Here is a 26,972-nt window from a genome sequence, read left to right as displayed (position 1 = left end):
CCCTATGATGGGTCTTAATACCAGAAAATATTAACGCTAGTGTGAAAATAGCCTTTGCAAAAAGTCACACATTCTACATGGATGTGTCACATAAACCAGTGCAGCGTAACCAGGTCTTATTACTTACTACACACTGTTGTGGATATAGTAGGTTCAACTGCTTGCCCAATAGTGCGTGCTTTTTTGTATACAGTTCTGCAAACTTGCAACAGGATGTTCTCCAATTTTTCACCTTCATAAAGAAAGGGTAGATATTAGTTAATATGTTGTACTTGTGGATTTTACTGTAACATCATCACCGGAGCAATGCTGCCATTTTTGTTGGTACAAAACAGAAATTGGTGTTGGGATAATTAGTTTACTTTGCCGAAGGCACGTTCTGACAACCAGGAGGAGTATCCCCTATTTTTGAATCACTGGTTAGTATTCTATAATATTCTACCTGCAAAGCTTAATTTGTACTGCAATTAAACTTAGCCATCCTTATGGGGAAACAATAGGTGCCTTGAGGGTATGCATAGGATGATTTGTTTTAGCATGTAATATATTTCCCGAAATTTCTTTCCTATGTGTGCCTGTAGCCAGTGATCTGTTTGACTTCAAAATCTGGTGCTGGATTTTCTATATAGTTTGTTCTGCCCTGAGGAGAAGGCTGCAGACCCCAGGCATAGCTGTGTTGGTGGTAGTGGAACCCATAATCAGAGTATTGGCATTGGGGGGCAGCGACAGTGGCAGTAGGGGCAAATGCAGAGCAGGGGGACCAAATAACCCACCATGATATCCCACAGTCTGATAGAAGCGTCAGGGAGGGTAAGGATTTCGATGACTATTGTGTGCTGGACAGGACCTAGTAGCCGGATCGGGGTGCTGAGGAGGAGGCTGGTGGCATCAACAATAGAGAGCACATTGGTGAACGTGGTCACCGACAATGGGCGCAACATCCTGGCTGCCCTGTATTTGGGCAAAATAGCACATGGTCCCTGCATGGCGCACATCGTCAACTTAGTGGTGCAGTGCTTTCTAAATAAGAACACTGGTAGCGCAAGGTGCTGGTAATGTCCAGGAGACTGTCCAAGCACTTAAGCCACTCGTCTGTGGCGAGAAACTCTCTCCTGGACTTGTGCCAACAGAATTGCTATACCACTTAATCGGCGACGTACCAACTCACTGGAGATCGACATTAGACATGATCTAGAATCTGTACTAGCAGAGGAAAGCAATGAATAGTTTTGTCATGCACCAGACAGCGTCGGCAGGGGGTATGGCAGGCAGATAACCAGTGCGACATCATACAATATGCAAAGTTGCAATTCTGAAGCTACACAGTATCACACTAGCGTACAAAACCAGATCTACATGACAATGCGATGGTCCTTTGAAATGTAAAATTAAGGAGAAAATATACATAGATTCCTGTAGTTCCGATATGATATCTATTAGATCCTTATAAATCACAGACTGACAATTTAAGGTATGGCGATGCTTGTACTAATGTTTATAAAATACACACATAGTATAAAGTGTATATAATGCAGGTAAGAGCCTCATCCCCACTCAGGAGGACCTACCGTTTCCGCTGGGTGATAGAAGTTGGTCAGAAGACACACATGTATAGATGAGGTGCTGTCGGCACCAGTGGTTTTAGTGTGTGCCCATAGCAGTGTAATACACTGCTTCAAAAAGGTGCCGGGAAGCGCGCCATGACGATGGGCGGGCCTGGAGGCTTGTGCACGTGTGACGCCGTGCGTTCCATTTACCAGAAGTAAATCGGCAAATGGAACGCATCGGGTCATGTGACTGCGTTCCAAGGACCGGAAGTAGTTCGGTCTTGGAATGCAATCGTCTGAAACATCACTGGGGACCGAGAACAAGAGAATAGGGGATTGTGCAGTATAGTATATCCAGAAGGGGAGAGATGATGTAAACATGTGATTAATGTTATGTATGGTAGAGATGATTGTTATGAATGGGTTGAATGCCTCTAGCTAAAGTAAGCTAGTAAATGTAAATTATATGTATTTCGAAATCAAGTGATATAATTACGATATTGTATGTCTTATAATATGTAGAACTGGAACAAATATGGACGGGTCCAATGGATAAAGACTACAATGGAATGGTGTAAATAGGTTATACGTGAAATATGAATATGGGAACAGAACGGATATATGGTGTGTATCCATGTGATGCTGTATGAGTGTAAAATATGAGGGAAGAAAATATAGATAAAGGATACAGTAAACGGCACGTGGTCCAAGAGGTGGGGATCAGGAGGCCTGTCAAAAAAAAAAGAAACCTGAATTAATATGATTGGACACACATGTAACTGTATTACAATAAACATTGGATCTCGTATTCTTTATTCATTCCTTTCGGATAGAGCGTGTGCAGTGTGTGGATCCAATAGGCCTCTCTGAATTTGAGGTTTCTGATTCTATTGCCTCCTCTCCGAGGTGGAGGTACCTGTTCAATTATCTGATACTTCAATTGGGATACGGAATGTTTATACTTATCAAAGTGCGCCGGGACTGGTAGCAACAGATTTTTCCTCCGTATCGTCGATTTGTGCTGGCAAATCCTATCCCTCGCTTTTTGTGTAGTTTCTCCCACATACGCTATTCCACAGGGGCATTTTATGAGGTATACGACAAAATCAGTGTCGCAGGTAAAGAAGCCGTTAATGTTGTATGCTTTGCCAGTTTGGGGATGTGTGAATTGGGAGCCTTGGAGCACTGGGAACACGTAAGGCATGGGAAAGTACCTTTCCTCTGGGTCTGTAAGAAAACTTGTCTGGGTAAGCGTGTCTCAGAGCCCAAGTCTGCCCTCACCAAGTTATCTCGCAGATTACGTGGGCGGCGGTTACACGTAGTACTGGATTGTGAAATTCCTCTATTTTTGGATAAGCCTTTTTAAGGCTAGGCCAGTGGTTGCGGATGATGTGTAAGATTTTGTTGGAGCTGGGATGAAAGGTGTGGACGAATGGGATTATTTTATTATTGTCTCTTGGGCTTCTATTTCTGGTGTTGGTCTTAAAGGTGTGTTCTGGAAAACCCCTGGCCTTAAATCTTTTATCTCGTTCTCCCTCTCTAAGTATGAGGGGATCATCCACTATGGTCTGTATTCTTTTCATTTGTGAGTGTGGTAGAGATTTTTTTGGTAATGGGTGGATGGAAACTGGTAAAGTGTAGTAAACTATTGCGGTCGGTTTACGATAAAAATCGGTTGTAAGTTTGCCCTGGGGATTCATGGTGACGATTGTGTCCAGGTAGGCTATGGTGGATAGTGAACTGGAGCTCAGGCCAAATGGAATTCAGATGATTGTGGAATGTGAAGAGTGATTCCTCTGTTCCGGTCCAGACGCAGAAGATATCGTCTATATATCTTCTCCACAACCGGCAGTGGGATACAAAGAGATCTAGCGGGTATATGTGGGTTGTCTTGAAATGTGCCATGAAGCAATTGGCATATGGGGGGGGGGCACGTTTGACCCCATAGCGGTACCCTGTACCTGTAGATAGAATGTATCCTGGAACATAAAAAAGTTATGATGTAGAACTAACTTGAGGAGGTCTAGACATATTGAGATGGTATCCTCATGTAAATCGGTATTGGCCATAGTGTCTGATGAAGGCTAACCTAGCCGAAAACGCGTTAACACGTAAATGTCGCATGTAATCGGCACAAAATAAATCGCAATCAAAAAAAATCTTCTACTGCTGTGATTTTTATTGTATCACGACTGGGGTGGGAACCCTATACACAGCGGATACCCGGTGTGAACAAATTTGTTCTATATATTACGCATCCCTGATTTGGAACGCACCAGGACCACCAAAATGGCCGACAACACCTTATCTTTTGCAGACAATGAGATTTCAACTGTTCTGGCACAAGTCACCTCATCCAGTGATTTTCTCCAGACTCCGGCAGTAGAACTACAGGAAAGAGAATTGGAACATGAAACCAAGAAGCTGCAAAATTTTGAGCTACAGTGTCACACTGGCCGAGTACTTCAAAACCAAGATGATCCCAAGGGGTTTACGCATAAGGACACGTCCCACGTTTTTTAAGGACAATCCAGACTATTGCACCAAATTTGAAGACTTTCTGAATGCACTGTAGATTGCAAGCTCTTGTGAGCAGAGCCCTCTTCTTGTTTGATGCTATGTAATCTATGATTTTGTTTTGCATATGAACCTTCTGATTTGTAAAGCGCTGCAGAATGTTGGTGTTATATAAAGATTATTATTATTTCACATAAAGGTGCCCACAGAGTACTGACTGCAGTTTATTGTTGTAGAAATGCTGTGTGCATCTTCTATCTGATGGTTCGAGCTCTGGACACCGTGGAGGACGACATGACCCTTAGTCTGGAGACCAAAATCCCCATTTTGCATAAGCTCCACACGTACCTGTACAAGGCGGACTGGAGGTTTACAGAGAGCAAGGCTAAGCATTGCGTTGTTCTGGAGGACTTTCCCACGGTAAGATGGACTGATCTGGGGTACAGGGGTCAGAGGCAGGTCTTGTGTGGTATCTGGGGCTCCTGGAAAGATTTGCGTTTTAAAAACGCAGAAGGAGCGGTCACGTGACCGTGGAGAGGATCCTGGGGATAAGTGTTGCTGTCCTAATATTTTCTCTCCACAGGTTAGATTTGGGCGCAATTTTTAAGGTAGGGCCTCTCCGGCCCCTTTAAGGTTTAAGAAATTTTATCTTGGTGACCGGCATATTAGTCCTTACATATAACAGTCATCTGGAAGCTGTAAATCACGATTGAGGACAGGAGCTTCTTCAGGATCCTAAGGAATTTTATGTTGTCTAGTTTCAACTTACAATGGTCTTTCCTGAGCCATTATGTTGAAAATATTGTATCCTGAGGCCATTGGATCTTGAGGGGTCAGTGTACAGGCATGTAGCATATGATGTTCATCCGCTCCCATAAAAATACTTTTTGCGTAGATTTTATATATATATTTTTTTTTTTTAGGTATTCCTCTTGACAGGGAAGCAAAGTGTCGATAGGTGCCCCTATTTTATTCTGAGCTGTCTGTCCTAGATTTCCCTGGAGTTCAGAAACCTAGCAGCAGTTTACCAGAAGGTGATTGTTGACATTTGCCAAAAGATGGGAGTGGGCATGGCGGAGTTCTTGGAGAAGCAGGTGGAATCTCTCCTGGATTGGGATAAGGTAGAGAAACTTTCTTTTAGCTCCTATATCTACCTTCACAATTGTGTTATTACTGTTCCAGTGCGTCTAAGAATGAAGAATTAAGTACCTTTGCTACTGATCTTTATTAAAAAGAAGTGCTGTTTTGTTTACGCAGCTGCTATACAAACCTTTGTGTTTCCATGGTAGTAGACGACAAACAAGTTGTGTAGTCTTATCCTGCAGTTATACTTTCTTCCAACAGTCCCCTGGTTGGTGAACAGATAGATCTCACAATGGACATCAACTTTCTTCTATGTACACAATCCAGGTATATTTAGGACCCTGAGTGACCCCCTATCCCATTTTAAGTTTATCCACACCCTTTTCCCTATTATCACACCCATTTAGCTGGAACCAGCAGAAGTTACTTTATTCTAAATGAGTGACGGGTATAGTCTTGGTGATTATCCCTTTGCAGCATGGAGCCATCTGAATTGACTTCCAGCAAGGACTCCTTAGCATGAATATACAGTACAGACCAAAAGTTTGGACACACCTTCTCATTCAAAGAGTTTTCTTTATTTTCATGACTATGGAAATTGTAGATTCACACTGAAGGCATCAAAACTATGAATTAACACATGTGGAATTATATACATAACAAAAAAGTGTGAAACAACTGAAAATATGTCATATTCTAGGTTCTTCAAAGTAGCCACCTTTTGCTTTGATTACTGCTTTGCACACTCTTGGCATTCTCTTGATGAGCTTCAAGAGGTAGTCACCTGAAATGGTCTTCCAACAGTCTTGAAGGAGTTCCCAGAGATGCTTAGCACTTGTTGGCCCTTTTGCCTTTACTCTGCGGTCCAGCTCACCCCAAACCATCTTGGTTGGGTTAAGGTCCGGTGACTGTGGAGGCCAGGTCATCTGGCGCAGCACCCCATCACTCTCCTTCATGGTCAAATAGCCCTTACACAGCCTGGAGGTTTGTTTGGGGTCATTATCCTGTTGAAAAATAAATGATGGTCCAACTAAACGCAAACCGGATGGAATAGCATGCCGCTGCAAGATGCTGTGGTAGCCATGCTGGTTCAGTATGCCTTCAATTTTGAATAAATTCCCAACAGTGTCACCAGCAAAGCACCATCACACCTCCTCCTCCATTTTTCACGGTGGGAACCAGGCATGTAGAGTCCATCCGTTCACCTTTTCTGCGTCGCACAAAGACAGTGGTTGGAACCAAAGATCTCAAATTTGGACTCATCAGACCAAAGCACAGATTTTTACTGGTCTAATGTCCATTCCTTGTGTTCTTGAGCCCAAACAAGTCTCCTCTGCTTGTTGCCTGTCCTTAGCAGTGGTTTCCTAGCAGATATTCTACCATGAAGTCCTGATTCACACAGTCTCCTCTTAACAGTTGTTCTAGAGATGTGTCTGCTGCTAGAACTCTGTGTGGCATTGACCTGGTCTCTAATCTGAGCTGCTGTTAACCCGCGATTTCTGAGGCTGGTGACTCGGATGAGCTTATCCTCCGCAGCAGAGGTGACTCTTGGTCTTCCTTTCCTGGGGCGGTCCGCATGTGAGCCAGTTTCTTTGTAGCGCTTGATGTTTTTGTGACTGCACTTGGGGACACTTTCAAAATGTTCCCAATTTTTCGGACTGACTGACCTTCATTTCTTAAAGTAATGATGGCCACTTGTTTTTTTTTACTTGGCTGCTTTTTTTTTTCTTGCCATAATACAAATTCTAACAATCTATTCAGTAGGACTATCAGCTGTGTATCCACCTGACTTCTCCACAACACAACTGATGGTCCCAACCCCATTTATAAGGCAATAAATCCCACTTATTAAACCTGACAGGGCACACCTATGAAGTGAAAACCATTTCAGGTGACTACCTCTTGAAGCTCATGAAGAGAATGCCAAGAGTGTGCAAAGCAAAAGGTGGCTACCTTGAAGAACCTAGAATATGACATATTTTCAGTTGTTTCACACTTTTTTGTTATGTATATAATTCCACATGTGTTAATTCATAGTTTTGATGCCTTCAGTGTGAATCTACAATTTTCATAGTCATAAAAATAAAGAAAACTCTTTGAATGAGAAGGTGTCCAAACTTTTGGTCTGTACTGTATATGGTGCCCCCAAAGGGCAGTGAGCCTTTAATAACCTGTTATGTACATACCTATCTCCTCCGGCCACGCGTCCAGCCTCTCTAATGCGGCGCTTCCGACGTCACTTTATTACTGTGAAAACCAGCCCTGGAGATAAAGCCTAACTAGCTTTGTTTTGCTTATTGGCCTTTATCCTGGTTCCTGATCTTCTGACCTAGCTTTTTGACCTAGCTTCCGTCTGCTGTTATCCACTAGGTAAGGGCAGTGGTGTTGGAGGAATTTAGGGCTGCACTGTTCCATATCGAATGTGACACCTGATTATGCCTATCCTTCTTAAGTATGGTCCCCTGAGATCTCTGAAGATGAATATCTTAAGTAATAGAATTGACGTATAGTATTAACCCTGATACTTGGATTCTCTCTTCTTTGCTCAGTACTGTCATTATGCGGGCGGATTACCGGTGATCGGTCTGTCCCGCCTGTTTTCTGCCTCAGGACTAGAAGACGCTATCATCGGCGAAAATACAAGACTCTCTGACTCTGTGGGGCTCTTCCTGCAGAAAACAAACATCGTCCGAGATTACCTGGAGGACCAGCTGGAAGGAAGAGAGTTCTGGCCCAGAGAGGTGATTATAGGGTGATGGTAGTGAATACCTCGCTGCTTGACTGTGAGCAAAACTGACACTGTATTTATCTGTCCTCTTCAGGTGTGGAGCAAATATGGCAAAAATCTGTCTGACTTTGCTAAGCCGGAGAACATAGTGCCAGCTGTGCAGTGCTTGAATGAACTGGTGACCAATACTCTGCAGCACGTGCCCGATGTCCTGCTTTACTTGTCCTGGCTGAGGAACCAGAGCGTGTTTAACTTCTGCTCCATCCCACTGGTGAGTGAGGAAGGAGCGGTGAAGCAGCTTTAACACCACTTTAACTGTCTCTTACCAGACAAAGTCCTGCATGTGAGGCTTTTTTGTCTGGTCTTTTTTAAATATTCTGCAACAGAGGCTCCAAACGCAGCCTCCAATGCAGATGTGGGCAAGTGTAGGCCTACGTATTTTGTATTTGTATTACTGCAAGTTTTCCAACTCCTCGAGTAAAAGTATTCCTCAAAAATGTAAGAAGTATGTTTACTGTTCTGAAAAAAATGTAGTGCGACTTCTGCATACAGCCGTGATTTTGGTCTATTGGGGAGTGTGAGGGAAACACTCTTGATGCTTCTATAACAGTGATGGTGAACCTTTTTACGGACTGAGTGCCCAATCTGTAATCCAAAGCCCACATATATTGCAAAGTGCCAACATGGCAATTTGACCTAAATACTACAGTCCAATATAATATATCTTCCATGTACTTTATCATTTAGCTATAATAGCCTGCCTACATTCAATCCTCTGCCTGTGCTGTTCATGGTGCCCCCTGTGCTCATGAATGGCAGGAAAAGTCTAGGCATATTGGTACACCATAGACTTTTTCCAGGGTGTGGGTGCCCATAGAGAGGGCTATGAGTGCTGCCTCTGGCATCCGTGCCATAGGTTCACCACCACTGTCCTATAATAATGCATCCTCCTTGTGTTCTCAGGTCATGTCTTTGGCCACCCTGGCCGCCTTTTATAACAACCAGCAGGTGTTTAAGGGAGTGGTGAAGATCCGCAAGGGGCAGACGGTGACGTTAATGATGAATGCCACCAATATGAAGGCGGTCAGATTCTTTATGTACCAGTATACTAATGAGGTAAGTGAAATATTCACTGTATGTACCACCACGTATGAAGAGCCACACAAAGTGGACATTCTGATGTTGCGCTCATATCTAAGGAGTGTTTTCCCAAGGCTGTACTATTCATTACCGGTCCATAGGATCAGCCAACCATGTGTGGAAAAACCACACCGAGCACAGGAGGGAAAAGGGGATACCGGAATAAGGCCTGGAAACTAGGGAAGGAAAATAGACACCTCCTAGAGAAAACCCTAACTTAAGTCCTGACAGACTACTATTATGAACAGGCCCCAAAGGTAGGCAAGTTCATACATCAGATACCTAGAATCCTATCTTGCCCTATAGGACCCTGGAACTAATGTCAGGACTGAGTCTACCTGTTGCTCCAAAGGGAAGGACGAACAGGAGTCTCCCTCAGGCCTAATGACAAACAACGGGGGAAAGGCAACACACACATTTATAAACAAAATAAAAAAAGGGGAAGGAAACACTTATCTTCAATGAAGCTTTGGTAGCACCAGGAACTCAGCTGAGAACCAAACACAAGCTAACCACAAGTCCAACAGAAGCTATAAACCACAAAGCATAGTGGAAGAAACAACAATAAAATAGAGAAGGTAAAATGACCATAATAGCCACACCTGGGGAAAGAAGATGTGGCAAGCACCAGAAACAGATGGCATTTGATCCAAAAGGAAAACATGTCAGATCAAACCACGTGTTGCCAGTCTCGCTGATCTCTTGCCACCTGTCGCGGGAATGTCCTTATGTGATGGTACGTCCGTGACAATGTGATTGGGGAGGGTTGGGGGTCAATCAACTGAATGAAGCAGCCACAGCCAACTGGAACTGAGCTTAACACTCTTTCACGCAGTGGATACCACGCACAGGTCCGCTCGTGTGAAAGACCCCTTACATGCTCAGATTATCAGTAACATTCATCCTCACTAGGGTTTAAGCGTACTGATCTTCGAAGCCAAGATCCAACGTCAATTCGCTTTAAACTTGGTTATTGCCAAAGTCTTGGGAGACTTCGGTCATTAACTTCGGTATTCGATTATTTAACTTAAAACAGATTTTAAACAGGTATCTGAAGTCAGCTTTAGAACCAAGCTACCAGTCAGTGCCGAAGCTGACTTCTGATACCCATTTTATAATCTGTTTTAAAAAAAAAACCACAACGCTTATTCTGCCCTAGGGCATGCCGTCCTTTATTTTTGGCTCCTGCAGAAATTTCCTATCCTTGCCTGTGGAACCGCCATCCACACATACAGGCATTTATTGCACTTTGTGTCATTTCCATTTTATTTTTATTTTTTGCCAGGCCCAGTGTAGTGAATGGTTATACATACAGGCCTAAAAAAAAAAAAAAATAATGGACATGGGGGAAAAATTCTATTGTGTGCATGAGCTCTAATGTTGATGTCCTATCCGGATTGGTTATCAGTTTCACAAAAGCAGATCATTTCCTTTAAAGGGGTTTTCAGCTTTTTTTTTTTTTTCCATTCTCAAGATAGGTCATCAATATCAGGTCAGCGTGGGTCTAACAGCATACAAGCACTGCCTTCTCATTGTTTGCCTGCTTGTCTTTGCAACTGCATTCACTTCAATAGGACAGCTCATTCCTGTTCAAGTGAGTAGTAGGGTATTGTCCCATAGAAGTGAATGAGGATGCCATAGTGGAAATTACACCACTCTTCACTGCAGTCGGTAAGCAGGTTAACAATGAGGAGAAGGCAGCGCTTGTATGAGTGCTGCCTTCTCTTCAAACAGCTGATCGGTGGGGGTGTTGGGAGTCACCCCCACCGATCTGGATAGGTCATGAATAGGAAAAAAAAAGACAAAGCCTTTAAGGAGATTCTCTTAGTAGTCTGCTGCCCTCCTCCAACACCCTGCACATTCCAAGTCCCACTCGGTGTAGCTTAGCGGCCAGTGCCAGATGCCACGGAAGTCCATCCTTCTCCTTTAATTTTACTAAGATGTAGAGGCTGAGAAGGAGACTCGGGTCCACAGCACTGAAGCCAGCCGTACTCACCCTTGGGATATTTCTCACTGGACTGCATCTTCACTGACGTGCTCTTCTCCTCTTCAAGTTCTGCCGACGCACTGCTCCAAGCAATGAAATCTAGAAGGTAGGAAAAAATCTTTTGTAATATACTATTAGCCCAAGAGGTAGAAAATGTAAGATGAGGGTAAGAAAGTAATCGAATCCTAGACATGACCTGCGCAGTGCTCTTGACTATTTTCAGTTTTGGTGTTTCGTTATAGAGATGTGGGCCCTGCACCTAACTGACATTGGTGGCATTTTGTAGCAACATGCCACCAATGTCTAAGATTACACAACCCCTTTAATACTTAGTAACATAGTACATAAGGCCGAAAAAAGACATTTGTCCATCCAGTTCGGCCTGTTATCCTGCAAGTTGATCCAGAGGAAGGCAAAAAAAAACTGAGGTAGAAGCCAATTTTCCCCACTTTAGGGGAATAAAAAATTCCTTCCCGACTCCAATCAGGCATCAGAATAACTCCCTGGATCAACGACCCCTCTCTAGTAGCTATAGCCTGTAATATTATTACACTCCAGAAATACATCCAGGCCCCTCCTGAATTCCTTTATTGTACTCACCATCACCACCTCCTCCGGCAGAGAGTCCATAGTCTCACTGCTCTTACCGTAAAGAATACTCTTCTATGTTTGTGTACAAACCTTCTTTCCTCCAGATGCAGAGGATGTCCCCTCGTCACAGTCACCGTCCTGGGGATAAATAGATGATGGGAGTGATCTCTGTACTGACCCCTGATATATTTATACATAGTAATTAGATCTCCCCTCAGTCGTCTTTTTTCTAAAGTGAATAACCCTAAGGCCTAGTTCACACGAACGTTTTTTTTTTTTTTTTTTTGCGGGTGTACAGGCCGTTTTTTTGTTCTGTATACGGAACCATTTATTTCAATGGTTCCGCAAAAAAAACGGAATGTGTTCCGTATGCATTCCGTTTCCGTATTTCCGTTTTTCCGTTCCGTTGAAAGATAGAGCTTGTCCTATATTTGGCCGTAAATCATGGGTCGTGGCTCCATTCAAGTCAATGGGTCCGCAAAAAAAAAAGGAACACATACGGAAATGCATCCGTATGTCTTCCGTTTCCATTCCGTTTTTTCTGAACCATCTATTGAAAATGTTATGCCCAGCCCAATTTTTTCTATGTAACTACTGTATTTGCCATACAGAAAAACGGAAAGGAAACGGAAACACAACGGAACTTAAAAACGGAACAACGGATCCGTGAAAAACGGACCGCAAAAACAATAAAAGCCATACGGTCATGTGAACTAGGCCTTAACTTTGATAATCTTTCAGGGTACTGTAGTTGTCCCATTCCAGTTATTACTTTAGTTGCCCTCCTCTGGACCTTCTCCAGCTCTGCTATGTCTGCCTTGTTTACAGGAGCCCAGAACTGTACACAGTACTCCATGTGTGGTCTGACTAGCGATTTGTAAAGTGATAGGACTATGTTCTTATGACGGGCATCTATGCCCCTTATGATGCAACCCATTATCTTATTGGCCTTGGCAGCAGCTGCCTGACACTGTTTTTTGCAGCTTAGTTTGCTGTTTATTAAAATTCCTAGATCCTTTTCCATGTCAGTGTTACCGAGTGTTTTACCATTTAGTATGTACGGGTGACTTGCATTATTCCTTCCCATGTACATAACCTTACATTTGTCAGTGTTAAACCTCATCTGCCACTTATCTGCCCAAGCCTCCAATGTATCCAGATCCCTCTGTAGCACTATACTGTCCTCTTCAGTGTGAATTACTTTACACAGTTTAGTGTCATCTGCGAAAATTGATACTTTACTATGCAAGCCTTCTACAAGATCATTAATAAATATATTGAAGAGAATAGGGCCCAATACTGACCCCCTGAGGTACCCCACTAGTGACAGTGACCCAATCTTAGTATTTACCATTAATAACCACCCTCTGTTTTCTATCATTGAGCCAGTTACTTACCCACATACAGATGTTTTCTCCCAGTCCGAGCATTCTCATTTTATATACTAACCTTTTATGTGGCACAGTGTCAAATGCTTTGGAGAAGTCCAGGTATACAACATCCATTGACTCACCACACTCAAGTCTAGAACTTACCTCCTCATAGAAACTGATTAAATTAGTTTGACATGACCGATCCCTCACGAAGCCATGCTGATATGGCGTTATTTGCTTATTTCCATTGAGATGCTCTAAGATAGCATCTCTCAGAAAACCTTTACCAACAGTTTACCCACAACAGATGTTAAACTTACCGGCCTATAGTTTCCAGGCTCTGTTTGGACCCTCTTTGAATATTGGCACCACATTTGGCATGCGCCAATCCTGTGTGACATTCCCTGTCAGTATAGAGTCCGCAAATATCAGAAATAAGGGTCTGGCTATGACATTACTTAAAGGGGTTGTCCGGGATTGGGGACATTACTCTAATAGTACAAGTGTGGCATACACATTACATACAAGCAGGTAGTACCTTTGGCACAGATTTCTGCAGCCCCGTTTTCATCTTTGAAATTCGTGGCCGGAAGTTACTGTTTTCTTCTCCTCAGTGACATACCGGGTCCCTTGCAGACAAGCAAAGCTTCCTCTTCCGCTGCTCAGGGAGCCCGGTGATGTCACTGGCAGCAAATGAATCGAGGTGAATATGGATGAGGGGCGGAGTTACAGCGGCTGCCCGACATCCCGCTAAGCCCCGCCCCTTAACCACCAGCTCAGCTCCTCCCCTTGACAACCCACTCAGCCCCGCCCCTCCAGTGGTGAGCTTCAGAATGAATTGAGGTGAATATTGATGAGGGGGCGGAGTTACAGCGGCTGGCCGACGCTCCGCCCCTCCAGTCCGGTGAGCTGCAGAATGAATTGAGGTGAATATTGATGAGGGGGCGGAGTTACAGCGGAGCAGAGACAGCTGTAACCACCTGATGCTGCGCTGCCCCAGGACCCACAGGGCAGTGCAGCCGGAAGTCAGGTAAAGATAAACAGTTATATAAACAATGAGTGGGGGACCGTTGGAGCCACATAGAAGTGGCAAAAATAGCTGAAAATGTATGGAGGTCTTTACTTAGATGTACATTGTGAGTAAACGTGTTTTTTTAAAAAACATTTGGTCCCGGACAACCCCTTTAATTCCCTTAGGAGGAGCCGGAGCTTGTGTACAGCAGCCCGTGTCATAGTGAATGACAGTAGGCTGCAGCACAGTGTGCCCTACGGAGCCCCTGTCTGTAGCCGGGCTCGATAGGAAACTAGTAAAATCATTATAGACTCCAATGCTAGTTAATTACAAAAAGCTTATAGGGATCTGAAAATAGCAAGAAAAAAAAGTTTTACATTTTTTCCAGTATCAAAACGCAAGAAAAACCATACATATGTGGTATCCGCCAGATTTATACAGACCTGGAGAATCAAGATCACAAGTGGGGGGGGGGGGGGGGGGGGGGGGAACCAGTAACTGTGGCAAAGTTTTATTTTTCCAATTCCACAACCTTTGGAATTTTTTACCACTTCCCACTACATTTTATGCAATATTAAATGGTTGCGTTGAAAAGTACAACTTGTCCTGCTAAAAACAAGCCCTCATACAGCTATGTGAACATAAAAATAAAAAAGGCTCTGGGAAGGCGAGGGTACAAAACAAAAATGCAAAAGGAAAAAAAGCCTTTGGGGTAGAAGCGGTTAAAATAAAACTTTGAGGAAAAAAATGTATTTCTTTGCCTCACCATTTTCTCACAGCCATAACTTTTTCATATTTTCTTTGAGGGCTTTTTTTGTGGGTGAACTGTAGTTTTTATTGGTACCATTTTTGGGGTGCGTGCAATTTTTTTGATCATGGTTAGGGCCCATGCACACAACCGTATGCCCTCCGAGACATACAGTCCGTGAGCGAGCCATATGTCCCGGAGCGGCATTGATCGTGTGCATAGGAGCGCACAGCATCATAGGATATGTGCGCGTTGGGCTGCGCGCAAGACTACTGCCCCATAATCATACGTTTTAGTAATCTATGAAGCTGTGCGCTCCCGTGCACACGATCAATGCCGCTCCAGGGTATATGGCCCGCTCAAGGACTGAATGTCTCAGAGCGCATATGGTCGTGTGCATGGGCCCTTATTCAATATTTTATTTTTTGTGTGGGGGGAGCGGAGGAAATTGGTCACCAAAACTGTTTTTAGTATTTTAATAATGAAGACTTTTTTTTATTTTTTATCTTTATATAAAACATTGGGAGGGGGGGGGGGTGATACTGTCTATAGCTTGCAGTACATGGCAGCCTCCCCTTTCTGCCCACTGTTCTGCCATGTACTATTGCTTATTATGGCACATATAAGCGCACACCCTTTGCATATACAAGAGTAACAAAATAAGCAGTAGTAGATGGCAGAACAGCAAGCAGGGGGGCGCAGACAAGGTCCAGTGGGGGCACAGATTAGGGCCGGGGGCGCAGACAAGGGTTAGGGATGGGGCGCAGATAAGGGACAGGGCGCAGATAGAGGCCAGGGGGGTGCAGACAAGGGACAGGGCCGAGGGAGGTGCAGACAGGGGCCAGGGTGGCAGAGACAAAGGCCCGGGTGGGGGGGGGGGGGGGGGCACAGAAAGGCCAAGGGCGCAGACATGGGCCAGGGAGGCGTAGACTGCCAGGCCAGGGCGGGCACAGACAAGACCCAGAGGGGTGCATATAAGGGTCAGGGGCTGTGCTAAAAGAGCCAGGGAGGCACAGACAGGGGCTGCACTGACAAGGGCAAGGGGGGCACACAGGCAGCGGGCACATACATGGAAGGATGGACAGGCTGGTGCCACACTGTGTGAATAGGCCTGGCGTGAAAAACTGTATTAAAGAGGACCTTTCATGGGTCTGGACTTTGTTAACTAAGTAGCAGGACATGTAGAGCGGCACCCAGGGATCTCCCTGCACTTACTATTATATCTGGGCGCCGCTCCGTTCGCCCGCTGTGGCACCCATTACCGTCTCCTGCGCTGTATGATAATTACTACTATCAGAGCAGGGAGGAGGAGACTGCCCTTTTTCTCAATGGGCGCACCCCTGTCCAATCGCAGCGCAGAGTGTCACAGCCAGGGAAAAGGTGACTGAAAAACGTCAGTCTCCTCCTTCCTGCTCCGATGGTAGTAATTGTCATACAGGGCGGGAGATGGTAACTGGGGGCCACAGCGGGCGAACGGAGCCGCCCAGATATAATAAGTGCAGGGAGATCCCTGGGTGCCGCTCTACATGTCCTGCTACTTAGTTAACAAAGTCCAGACCCATGAAAGGTCCTCTTTAATAATCTGACACTCTGCCGGGCCCTGGGCCCCGAAGCAGCCGCTTCGCTGGTAGTTACACCACTGATTGAGTGGTACAAGCTAGACGCAGAGACTCTATCGGGAAGCCATCCAGACCAAGGGACTTTGTGGAGGCCATGAGGATGATGCAGATTTAATTTATTCCTGCATGATAGGAGAGGCCAGCATTTTACTATCCTCCCATGACAAAGTTGGAAGGGCTGTCCCACATAAATAACTCTTTAAGGTGTTTCCCTCATTATCCCACCAATATTCAGTTATTATTCAGTTTGCACATACTAGCCACATTGGGTTTAAGCGCCTCTGTCAAACCAAGGCTTGTAGTAGCTAGAAAAACTACCACTAGTAGCGGGGCATGATCCAAGATACCTCTCCCTACTGAAACAAGAGGATGCATATCCTTACTAACAAATGGTAGATAAATCCCGGAGAGAGAACCTACAGATGCAGAGTAACAGGAGAACTGCCGTAGAGTAGGTGTCTCCACACTTTCACCAAATTATGAGCCTCTGCTCAATCCTGTAGGGATTTATTGTGATTTAATTGAGGGCTCAATATGTCGTTCAAAGGGTCTAATGTAGCATTAGTCGCTCACAAGAATAAGAGGAGCAGCCGGAAGTGACGCCATCTTTACCATTATGTCTTCTGGGAGCCCTTTGTGAAATGGTGGAATGTACAATTCTACAATCAAATAGTCCTTGCCTCTAATGACAGCATGAAAAACAACATACCTTTCTGAGATGTGTAACTGAAACGGAAGGGATTTAACAATAAGGGCCAAGAACTGACTAGCATAATTGGAATAGACTGCATTATGGTATGCCCTACCCAAGGTCACTTGGGTGAGAAGACATTCTGTCCTGGATAATATCAGGATCACACCCTTTCAGGTAGTTAAACGGGTTTTCTGAAACTTTACTGTCCTCTGGATGGGTTATCAGTATCTGATTGGTGGGGGTCTGACACCTAGGACCCTGCTGATCAGCTGTTTGAGAAGGAACCAGCATTCTCACTAGAGCTATGGTCTTCTCTCCCCTCACTAAATGCAGAGCTGTTCATTCACATTCACATCCGTTGAGGAGCAGAAGGACGGATTCTGCAGATAACGGAGCCTAAAGACCCTATAGACTATAATGGGGTCCATTCGGTGTCCGCTTTGAACATGATTTTTGAGCGGAGACTAAAGTCCTGCATGCACATCTACAGTATAAAAGACAGCTGAATAGAAAACCTCTCCTGCCCAACCCCTCTGAGCTTACCATCCCAAACCATAAACTATATAAAACTAGTATCACACACAAAATGATGTGCAATCTTGTGTGGTCCTTAGACAAGGGACCAAGTTCATAGAGATGGGCAGATGCACAAACTACTTGAGAGCTCATAGGCGTCCTGTGCAGGGACATGATGAAAGCTGGAGGGAAAGAAAGTGCACAACTGCAACAAAAACAGCGGAGGCCAGACAGTTCAACCCATTACACATACAAAAGTCCACAAGGTCTCAGCCGATTTAGAGAGAGATGATTGGAGGGAGCATCTGTGAAAGACATCTCGGGGTCACCTATCTAGCCAATCGAAAACTTCCTCTGGGGTTACGAAGAAACTCCCCATCCTGTACTTGTATCCTCAAGGGATATAGCATACATCTGGACTTCAGATGTAATGTCAGGATAGAAAGAGGGCCTAGTTTTTCGAAACTTCTGCTGCAAGGATGGCGTCTCTGTTATGATACTTTAGGACTTTCATGATAAAGGAGCATGCTGGGGCAAGGAAAGGGCTTGTTCAACAGCAAAACAAGAAGATAAAGTAATCGCACGGGGTGCTCTTGATTAACTGGTCCGCAAACGCCTCCAGGTCAGCACCCTCTGCCCGCTCTCGGATACCCAGTAAGCGTACATTGTTCCATCTGCTGTGGTTTTCTGCATCTCTTGGCTGCAGAGTTTTCTATTGCTGCTGGAGAGTGTGGGTGATATTATCTCCCTCAAGGACAATGTCCTCCAGCATCCCTTGATTCAGGCCTCCTCAAACTGCAGCCCTCCAGCAGTTGCAAAACTACAACTCCCAGCATGCCCGAACAGGTATCAGTCTACAGCAGGGCATTGTGGGATTTGTAGTTTTACAACAGCTGGAGGTCCGCAGTTTGAGGGTGCCTGCCTTAATTGGTGCTCCACCTCTGGTTCTGTCCAGTATTTTATCAGTGTCATGCCGGTGACAATTGAGGTCTGAGTGCAAGTGATCGATCAGAGCAGTGAGAACAACCTGGCAAAAGGCGGTGGCACATGTACAGTATTCTTATTCACTCCCACGCTTAGAAGGCTACCACCCCCATTGTCCTCATCTTGCATCATACTGTCTACAAGTTTTGGTGCTGGAGGATATAAAAGCTGCACAGGTTTTGCAGCTTATACAGGTTCAGTGAGTTTGCTGAAAAGTACACCAGAAAGACTTAATATATACAGTGGATATAAAGTCTACACACCCCTGTTAAAATGTCAGGTTTCTGTGATGTAAAAAAAAGAGACAAACATAAATCCTTTCAGAACGTTTTCCACCTTTTTAATGTGACCTATAAATTGTACAACTCAATTGAAAAACAAACTGAAATCTTTTAGGTAGAAGGAAGAAAAAATATAAAAATAAAATAATATGGTTGCATAAGTGTACACACCCTTAAACTACCGTATTTTTCGCCCCATAACACTTCCCCCCCCCCCCCCCCCCCCCCCCAAATAAAAGTGGGGGGAAAATGTCTGCGATGTATGAGCGGGGAGAGAGGGGCTGGAGTGCGGAACTAGGGGCGGAGCCCTGTACTCTTACACCGGCCCTGCTGCTCACCGCGGTATTTATAAACAATAATCCTTAACCTGTTAATAAGTTTAACTAAAGCTGCACTCTCCCCTGTCCCCCTGTATCAGTACAGCACTTACGAACAAGCTTCCATAGCAGGCAGAGCGGACGGCAGTAGTAACATCACTCACTGACGTCGCGCGCCTGCTCCTCCCACTTTATGAATGAAGCAGGCGCGTGATGTTACTACTGCCGTCCGCTCTGCCTGCTATGGAAGCTTGTTCGTAAGTGCTGTACTGATACAGGGGGAGAGCGCAACTTTAGTTAAACTTATTAACAGGTTAAGGATTATTGTTTATAAATACTGCTGAGAGCCGGTGTATTGGAGGACGGGTATTTTCTGTTTCACACTTTTTTGTTATGTATATAATTCCACATGTGTTAATTCATAGTTTTGATGCCTTCAGTGTGAATTTACAATTTTCATACTCATGAAAATAAAAACTCTTTGATTGAGAAGGTGTGTCCAAACTTTTGGTCTGTACTGTACATAAAATAAAAAATTGTATACATATTAGGTATCGCCGTGTCCGTGACAACCTGCTCTATAAAAATACCACATGATCTCACCTGTCAGATGAATGTTGTAAATAACAAAAAAAACTGTGCCAAAACAGCTATTTTTTGTTACCTTGCCTCACAAAAAGTGTAATATAGAGCAACCAAAAATCATATGTACCCTAAACTAGTAAAGCAAAATTTGGAATAATGGTCACCTTTAATAATTAACTTTTAATGATATTTATATTAAAATAGTTGCCCTAAGATAAGGTGCAGAAAATAAAAGAGAAGGGTAGAGATCCACCCTACTCGTGGTGAAAGTACAATAGTTCTAGGGAGGGAGGAAAGGGGGGGAAGGGAGTGCTGGGTCTCAGCCCCTATTGTTACCCTGATGAAAGGGCCCTATTCCTGCACTCCGCAACCTCCTAACAATAACCCTCAGTTGTCCCTAAGCAGTGCTCTGACTGCCCAGCTTCGTCCTGAAAAGGGGACAGGTGAGGGGGGAGGAATTCCCTAGAAACAAGTGAGGTACACCACCTACAGATACGCTCCCAGGTCCCTGGTAGCGACTGTAATTGGTACACTAGACCTATAAAGATCAGTGTCCTGAGAGATAGGTGTGTGTGTGGGTGGGTGTCACGGGTTGAACACCCCACACATTTACAATATTGTGCTGAAATGCTCAGTATCCATAGAATGGCCCGACGCGTTTCTGTTATGTTACAGTTCGTCAGGGGCCCAAAGGAATGGATATCAGCAACAGTAACGGCGGCCTGCCCTCTGGTTGGGACAGGTCGCCAAATTCCAACTAAACTGTACTCAGCAATGGTTATTAACAGCTGATATGTATCATGTCTCCTTCATACATCTCCCATAGTGTGGCAGTATCGCATAAGCCGCAATCACAAGTGGGGGTGGAAGGAATACTACTTAGCTCGTCAGGAGTGACCGGTCAGTGGACCTGTTCCCACGATGCAGACTGGTTCCAGTTCCTCCCCAGTCTGTATGCTGAATCCCGCGTGTGGTAGTGCAGCAAGAGACGCCGGCACCGCTGCACCATTTAAGCCGTCTGCGTCATCTGTGCTCCGCCCATCATCCCCACCAGGTGACCCATCACGTGACCGCAACGTCATGGTCACGTGGGGCGTCATGTGGTCGCAGGTCCTGCGACCATAGTAAGATGGGGGGAAATTGACAGGGAGGTTATTGTGGTATACGGGTGTGCCTGCAATATATAGGTCACAGTCGCTAGCCCCCTATACTGAGGTCTCATTGGGGTAACTACAATATTGAGTCCCCATAAGACTGGAGCGAAGATATTGTGTGGGGATGCCCTACAGGGATAGGGGAGTCCCACACCATAAAGGAATGAATGAAATTCCATATTCATTCAGGTAGATGGTGCGCCGCTGTCAACCACAAACAAAGTGGCGCAGCGTCACCTATTAGAGCATTTTGGCCAGTAGAGATAAGGGAAAGAAAGCAAAAGTTGTATCCTTAGATTTAGTTACCTATGCACTCCAGTCACCTATGCAATAATTCTCAACAATGTCTCTGAAGTGTGTGACGTTATATCACAGGGGTCACACAATGACAATACCTGACCCTGGTTATAACCAAGGGTGTGTAGCTGCGCAGGAGGTAGGGGATATAGTCAAATAAAACAGCTGAATGAGAGCTGTTCATTTAGTCCCTGTGGGTGAACAGTTTTTAATTGAAAGATCCACCAGGTCTCTCTTTGTAGGATCTTTTGGTCCCAATTGCCTCCCCTATGTGGGGGTGGGACAGCCTCAATACCCATGAATCGGACTTGTGAGTAATCCCCGCCATGGAACATTGTCACATGGCGTGCCAGGGGGGTATCCTTATGATGACGTAGGTCCCCCAGATGTTCTCCTATCCTCCTACGCAGCTCCCGCTTGGTTTTGCCAATATATTCAAGGCCGCATATACATTGTGCACGATAAATCACACCTCTACTGCGACAATTTATGAACTGTTTTATGGTATATGTCTGATCTGTCACATGACCAGTAAAACTATGCCCCTGTTTGATGTAGGGGCAGGCAACGCACCCGCTGCAATGGTAGGAGCCATGTGGTGCTCTCAGCCATGCAGTCGACGCGGTGCCTGCACCCGAGTAATGGCTATGCACCACATGATCTTTGATGTTACGCCCCCTTCGATACGTGACTTGGGCGTAAGGGGCCACCATTTTTTCAATGTCAGGATCGAGCAGGAGAGTTCCCCAGTTTTTCTTCAGAATCTCCTTTACCTCTTCAGCCCCCATGTCAAAAGTACCTATCAAACGTATCATTCTTTCATCACTTCGGGATCTCTGTGGATGTAACAGCCCTGTACGGTCAGAGGCAAGTGCCCTCTGATAAGCTTTTCTCAGGACATAGTCTGGAAACCCCTTATCCAGAAATCTTTGGCGGAGGTCCCCCGCCTGTTCCTTGAACTGATGGATGGAGGAACAGTTCCTTCTCATCCTCAGGTATTGACCTGTAGGAATGCCTCGTTTTAAAGGACCGGGGTGAAAACTCTCCCACTCCAACAAGGAGTTTGTGGCTATCGGTTTTCTATAAGTCTGTGTGAGGAGTTCACCCTCCGGTCCCTTATCAATCCGGATGTCAAGGAAAGGCAGGGAAGCGGCGGACATCTCCTGTGTGAACCGAAGTCCGAGTTGGTTCACATTAAGGATGTCCACCAGGTCTCGGAAGGTGCCCACCGACCCCCGCCAGATAATAAAGATATCATCAATATATCTGGCCCACATCACCACTGGTATGGTGAGTGGGCTAGGGGGGTTGGTGAACACCATTTCCCTTTCCCACCAGCCCAGGAACAAATTCGCATACGATGGGGCACAGGGACTCCCCATCGCGGTGCCCCTGAGCTGGTGGTAAAAGGACCCTTCAAAGATGAAATAGTTACAAGTTAAGGTGAACTGCAACAATTTCATAACAAAGGCATTATGTTTGATGAATTGGCAACCTCTCGTAGCCAGGAATTCTGACACTGCCCTCATACCTAGGTCATGCGGGATGGACGAATATAGGGCCTCCACATCGATAGAGCCTAGGAGGCAGTCGTCCTCCAAAGTTATGCCCTCTAGTCTACCCAGAAGGTCGCTGGTGTCTCTTGTGTAGGACGGCAGCGCTCTGACAAAGGGGGCCAATATCCGATCCACATACACACCCACATTCTGATGGAGACTATTGGTGCCAGAGACAATGGGGTGTCCCTTCAGGGGTACAATACCCTTATGAATCTTTGGTAAAGAATAGAATGTAGCGACTTGTGGATGTCGACACTCCAGAAATGCCAATTCATCTAGGGAGATAAGATCTTGTTCTCTGGCTTCCCTAAGTATTAGGTGAAGTTGTGTCTGAAATCTCTGGGTTGGGTTATTCTTCACTTTTTCATATGTTTCACGATCCGACAAGTCTCAGACACATCTCCCTGTACTGTGGGGTGTCTAGGACCACGATATTGCCCCCCTTGTCAGAGGGCTTTATCGTCACACATTTATCTTTCTCAAGACTCCTCAGTGCAAGGTGTTCTTTCCTAGTACAATTGTACTTCCTGCAAGATATTGTCAGATGATCAAGGTCAGCAAGGACCTGATGCAGGAACACTCCCACCCTAAACTAGTACCAACAAAACTTCCACCCTATCCCGTAGTTTTTAATACGGGGTCACTTTTTTTTGGGGGGGGGGGGGGAGTTTCTACTCTAGGGGTGCATCAGGGGGCTTCAAATGGGACATGGTGTCAAAAAAAAAAAACAGCTCAGCAAAACGTGCCTTCCAAAAACTGTATGACATTCCTTTCCTTCTGCGCCCTGCCCTGTGCCCGTACAGCAGTTTACGACCACATATGGGGTGTTTCTGTAAAATACAGAATCGGGGCCATAAGTATTGAGATTTGTTTGGCTGTTAACCCTTGCTTTGTAACTTGAATTTTTTTTTTATTAAAATAGAAAATCTGCCAAAAAATGTGAAATTTTTAAATTGTATCTCTATTTTCCATTAATTCTTGTGGAACACCTAAAAAGGGTTAACAACATTTGTAAAATCAGTTTTGAATACCCCCCCCCCCCCCCCCCCCCGTAACAGTGCCATCCACAGACCACCATTAGTTACAAACTCACCAAAAGCACACCTTTTTGGTTTCAATTTTATTTTTTTTTCTTATTTTCCTCCCCCAAAAACCTAGGTGCGTCTTATAAGGCGAAAAATATGGTACTTTCTCCAAGCTGATTTGGTCTACCGGGCTCCTGTGTTTCCATCTTTCAGTCTGGGGTTTGTTTTCTTCCTTCCTAGCATGGGCATGGTCGCCTGATCCTCTTTTGCCAACTGCAAACGGTTGGCTGGAGAGGATCAGGTGACCATGCTAGGGAGGAAGAAAGTAAACCCTGGACCAAAAGGTGGAGACACAGAAGCCAGTGCGGAGGACCGGAGTGGCGTAGAGCAGATAAGTATGAACCTTTCAGTAAGAAAGGCTGCTAGCACCTATTAGAAACTGTATTCTTAGACAACCCCTTTAAAGAGGTATATCAAATGAACTCTTATCCACCGGATAGTGGATAACGGTTAGGTTGGTGGATGTCTGACCCACTGATCATGAGGACTTATTTATTTTATGCACTTATATAGCACTACTATATTCTGCAGCACTTTACAGACATCAGCATCAAGCGGTCCCAAATTGGGCTCACAATCTAAGTTCTCTATCATTTTGTGTTTTTTGAAGTGTGGTAGGAAACTGGAGTACCTGGAGGAAACCCACGCAAACACGGGGAGAACAAACAAACTCCATGCAGTTGTTGTCCTTGGTCAGATTTGAACCTAGGATGCCTGCAAGACACCAGTGCTAACCACTGAGCCACCGTGCTTCCCGCCATTGTACTAGTCTGTCAATGGGAGTCCTATAGAGTTGAATGGAACAGCATTGAGCATGCTCAACCTACAGCTCTTTTCCTTTCGAGAGGCCCCGTGGGGTAAGGGACCTTTTGTTCTTGTGATCAATGGGGGCTTCCAGTGGTCGGAACCCTACCTATCTAACAGTTATCCCCTATCCTCAGGACTTGATATAACCAGGGGCTAAGCAGTATGCAGTAAACTCCTTTTAGTGGTGGCTGCAGGCAGTCAGAATGTTATACTCTCTCAATCTATGCAGTGGATTTGGAGCTATGCATCAGCACTGCAACGTTACTTTGACTTTTAAACTTTCATTCATTCATTTTTTTTTCCTCAGATCTACCAGAAGATCCCCCTGACAGACCCTTCTTCCGAATGCACACAGAACATGGTCTCCACCATCAAGAAATTGAGTCTATCCCATGGCCCTGTGGGGTCCCACCACAACTTCTCTCCCATTTACCGGTCATGTGTGATACTTTTAGCCATCCTCAGCTGGCAGTACCTGAGGACGGTCCAGGCCTCGGAGGAGGTGCACACAGACCAGTGATCATCATACCTACATCAATACAGCCGAACATATAGTACTAACCCCCGCGCGCACACTCCGGAATTTTAGCTGGTGGTTGGGAATAGAAGAGCCTGTGATCAATATGGTTGCCAGACCTAACTACACTGCATTTGGAAAGTCTTAAGACGGACCCTTTCACTTTTTTTCACATTAAGTTACGTTGTGGACTTATGCTAAAATAAAATAAAGTTTTCCTCTCGGTTTGCAATAAATCCCCCTTAATGGGAAAGTGGAAACAAAATTTTAGAAAGGTTTTCAAATGTATTAACCCCTTCCCGACTGCCATATGGCTATATTTGCACATGCCCCATGCAGCTAGCACGTGTATAGACGTCATGGCAGCTCTTTAATCCAAGCACTACAAAACGTTTGGATTAGAGCTTCTGCCCCTGGACTGCTGCTGTCACGGACAGCATACAGTCCAGTAATGCCGGCAAGGGACCAATCGGTGTGGTCCCTTGCCGGAGATCTTCCCGATTGGTTAGTCTGCACAGACTAACCAAATCAGATCGCCACAGTGTAAAAGTGCCTGTTTACCCCTCACCTACGACAGCACCACGAGAGAGGATGGATCCGCCCCCTAAAGACAGGAAACCTGCGGCACAAAAATGCGGAGACTCCTCTCTGCCCTCAATATGGTTTCCTGTCTGTGAGGGGAAGCCTGTGGTTTGTCCTCCTCTCTTTAGGTTGCCCTGTTACCTGCGGTCCCCGTTATGCGGCACGCTGTGCGCGCGAGAAGGGGGGGGGGGGGGGGCAGAGGCGCGATGGTTCGACGTTCCTGAGCGCTGGGGGGGGCACGATGCTTCGTTGCGATAACAGGCACCAGTAAGCATCAGTCGGCGATGGAGGAAGAAAGGCAGAGACAGAAGATACGGCCAGGGGGAGGAGTCCTGGCTCCGCTCACGTGACCACCACTTCCGGGTTGAGAGTAAGGCCTGGAGCGCACGGATCGCAGGGGGGGTGTGTGGTTTTAAAGCACCACTGGAACCCGGAAATGGCTGCTGGCGGTTACATTTACACAGGGCTGACAGTCTCTGGTATTAAGAACTGCAGCATGGAGGAGGAAAGGAAAGAAACTATGGAGGACCCGGCGGCCAACCCAACCTTGGTACCAGGGAGGGGTGAGAGGCTTGTGTAGCCACTTGTTTTATGACCATCTTTTGATGCACAAATGTATGTGTGTCTTGCAGGAAAAACCTAAAAAAGCAGTTTCTAAGAGACGTCACTAAGAATATGCAATTGTTCTCTGGCTTCCTGAGTATAGCAAGAGGTTATGCCAGCAATGCATAGATAAAATGGTGGCTGAGGAGACTCCATTTGAGCCTATCCATCAAATTAATATAACATTTATTTCTCTAAAGCTATGTTTATTAGGGGCCTAAACTTCTGCACGTAGAGTCTCCGAGATCCAGGCAATTTCCATAAATCCCCCGTACACTACTATCTTTCAGGACATAGATCACAAGAAATTATTCTTCCTTTTATGATGATCCAGCTTCAGAAAGGGAGGAAGTTTTCCATTGCCTGGATGTCAGAGGTCTCTGTCACGACTGTGACTGATCCAGACAGGTCTGGGAGGAGAAGGTCGCAGCGACTTGCTACTCGCGATAGCTTGTGAGTTTGCTCCGTGGTTCAGGGTATGTCATCCGGGTTTTGCCTTGTGAACCTTTTTGTCCTGACTGGGAGTTTGTAGGCATCCTTCTCAGGTGAGTCCTGTCTGCCACTCCCAGCTACTATATTAGTTTCAGTTTCACTTGCAGTCATTGCCAGATATAGTCCTTACTTCCAGTGCTATTCTGACCTTTGG

The 26,972-nt window shown here is 45.3% G+C and overlaps 1 protein-coding gene across 1 annotated transcript in view; it reads left to right on the top strand.

The window, feature by feature from the left end:
• Positions 1 to 25,144, top strand: part of LOC122944551 (squalene synthase-like) — a 39,700-nt gene extending 14,556 nt beyond the window's left edge. Inside the window, exons 3-8 of the mRNA XM_044302953.1 lie at positions 4,301 to 4,484; positions 5,057 to 5,185; positions 7,697 to 7,888; positions 7,970 to 8,146; positions 8,839 to 8,991; positions 24,932 to 25,144. Coding sequence (XP_044158888.1) covers positions 4,301 to 4,484; positions 5,057 to 5,185; positions 7,697 to 7,888; positions 7,970 to 8,146; positions 8,839 to 8,991; positions 24,932 to 25,144 — 1,048 coding nt within the window. The remainder of the gene's footprint in view (positions 1 to 4,300; positions 4,485 to 5,056; positions 5,186 to 7,696; positions 7,889 to 7,969; positions 8,147 to 8,838; positions 8,992 to 24,931) is intronic.
• Positions 25,145 to 26,972: the final 1,828 nt, after the last annotated feature.

Source organism: Bufo gargarizans, chromosome 8 (assembly GCF_014858855.1).
Source record: "Bufo gargarizans isolate SCDJY-AF-19 chromosome 8, ASM1485885v1, whole genome shotgun sequence".
Taxonomy (NCBI): domain Eukaryota; kingdom Metazoa; phylum Chordata; class Amphibia; order Anura; family Bufonidae; genus Bufo; species Bufo gargarizans.
This window is presented reverse-complemented; position numbering and strand designations above follow the sequence as displayed.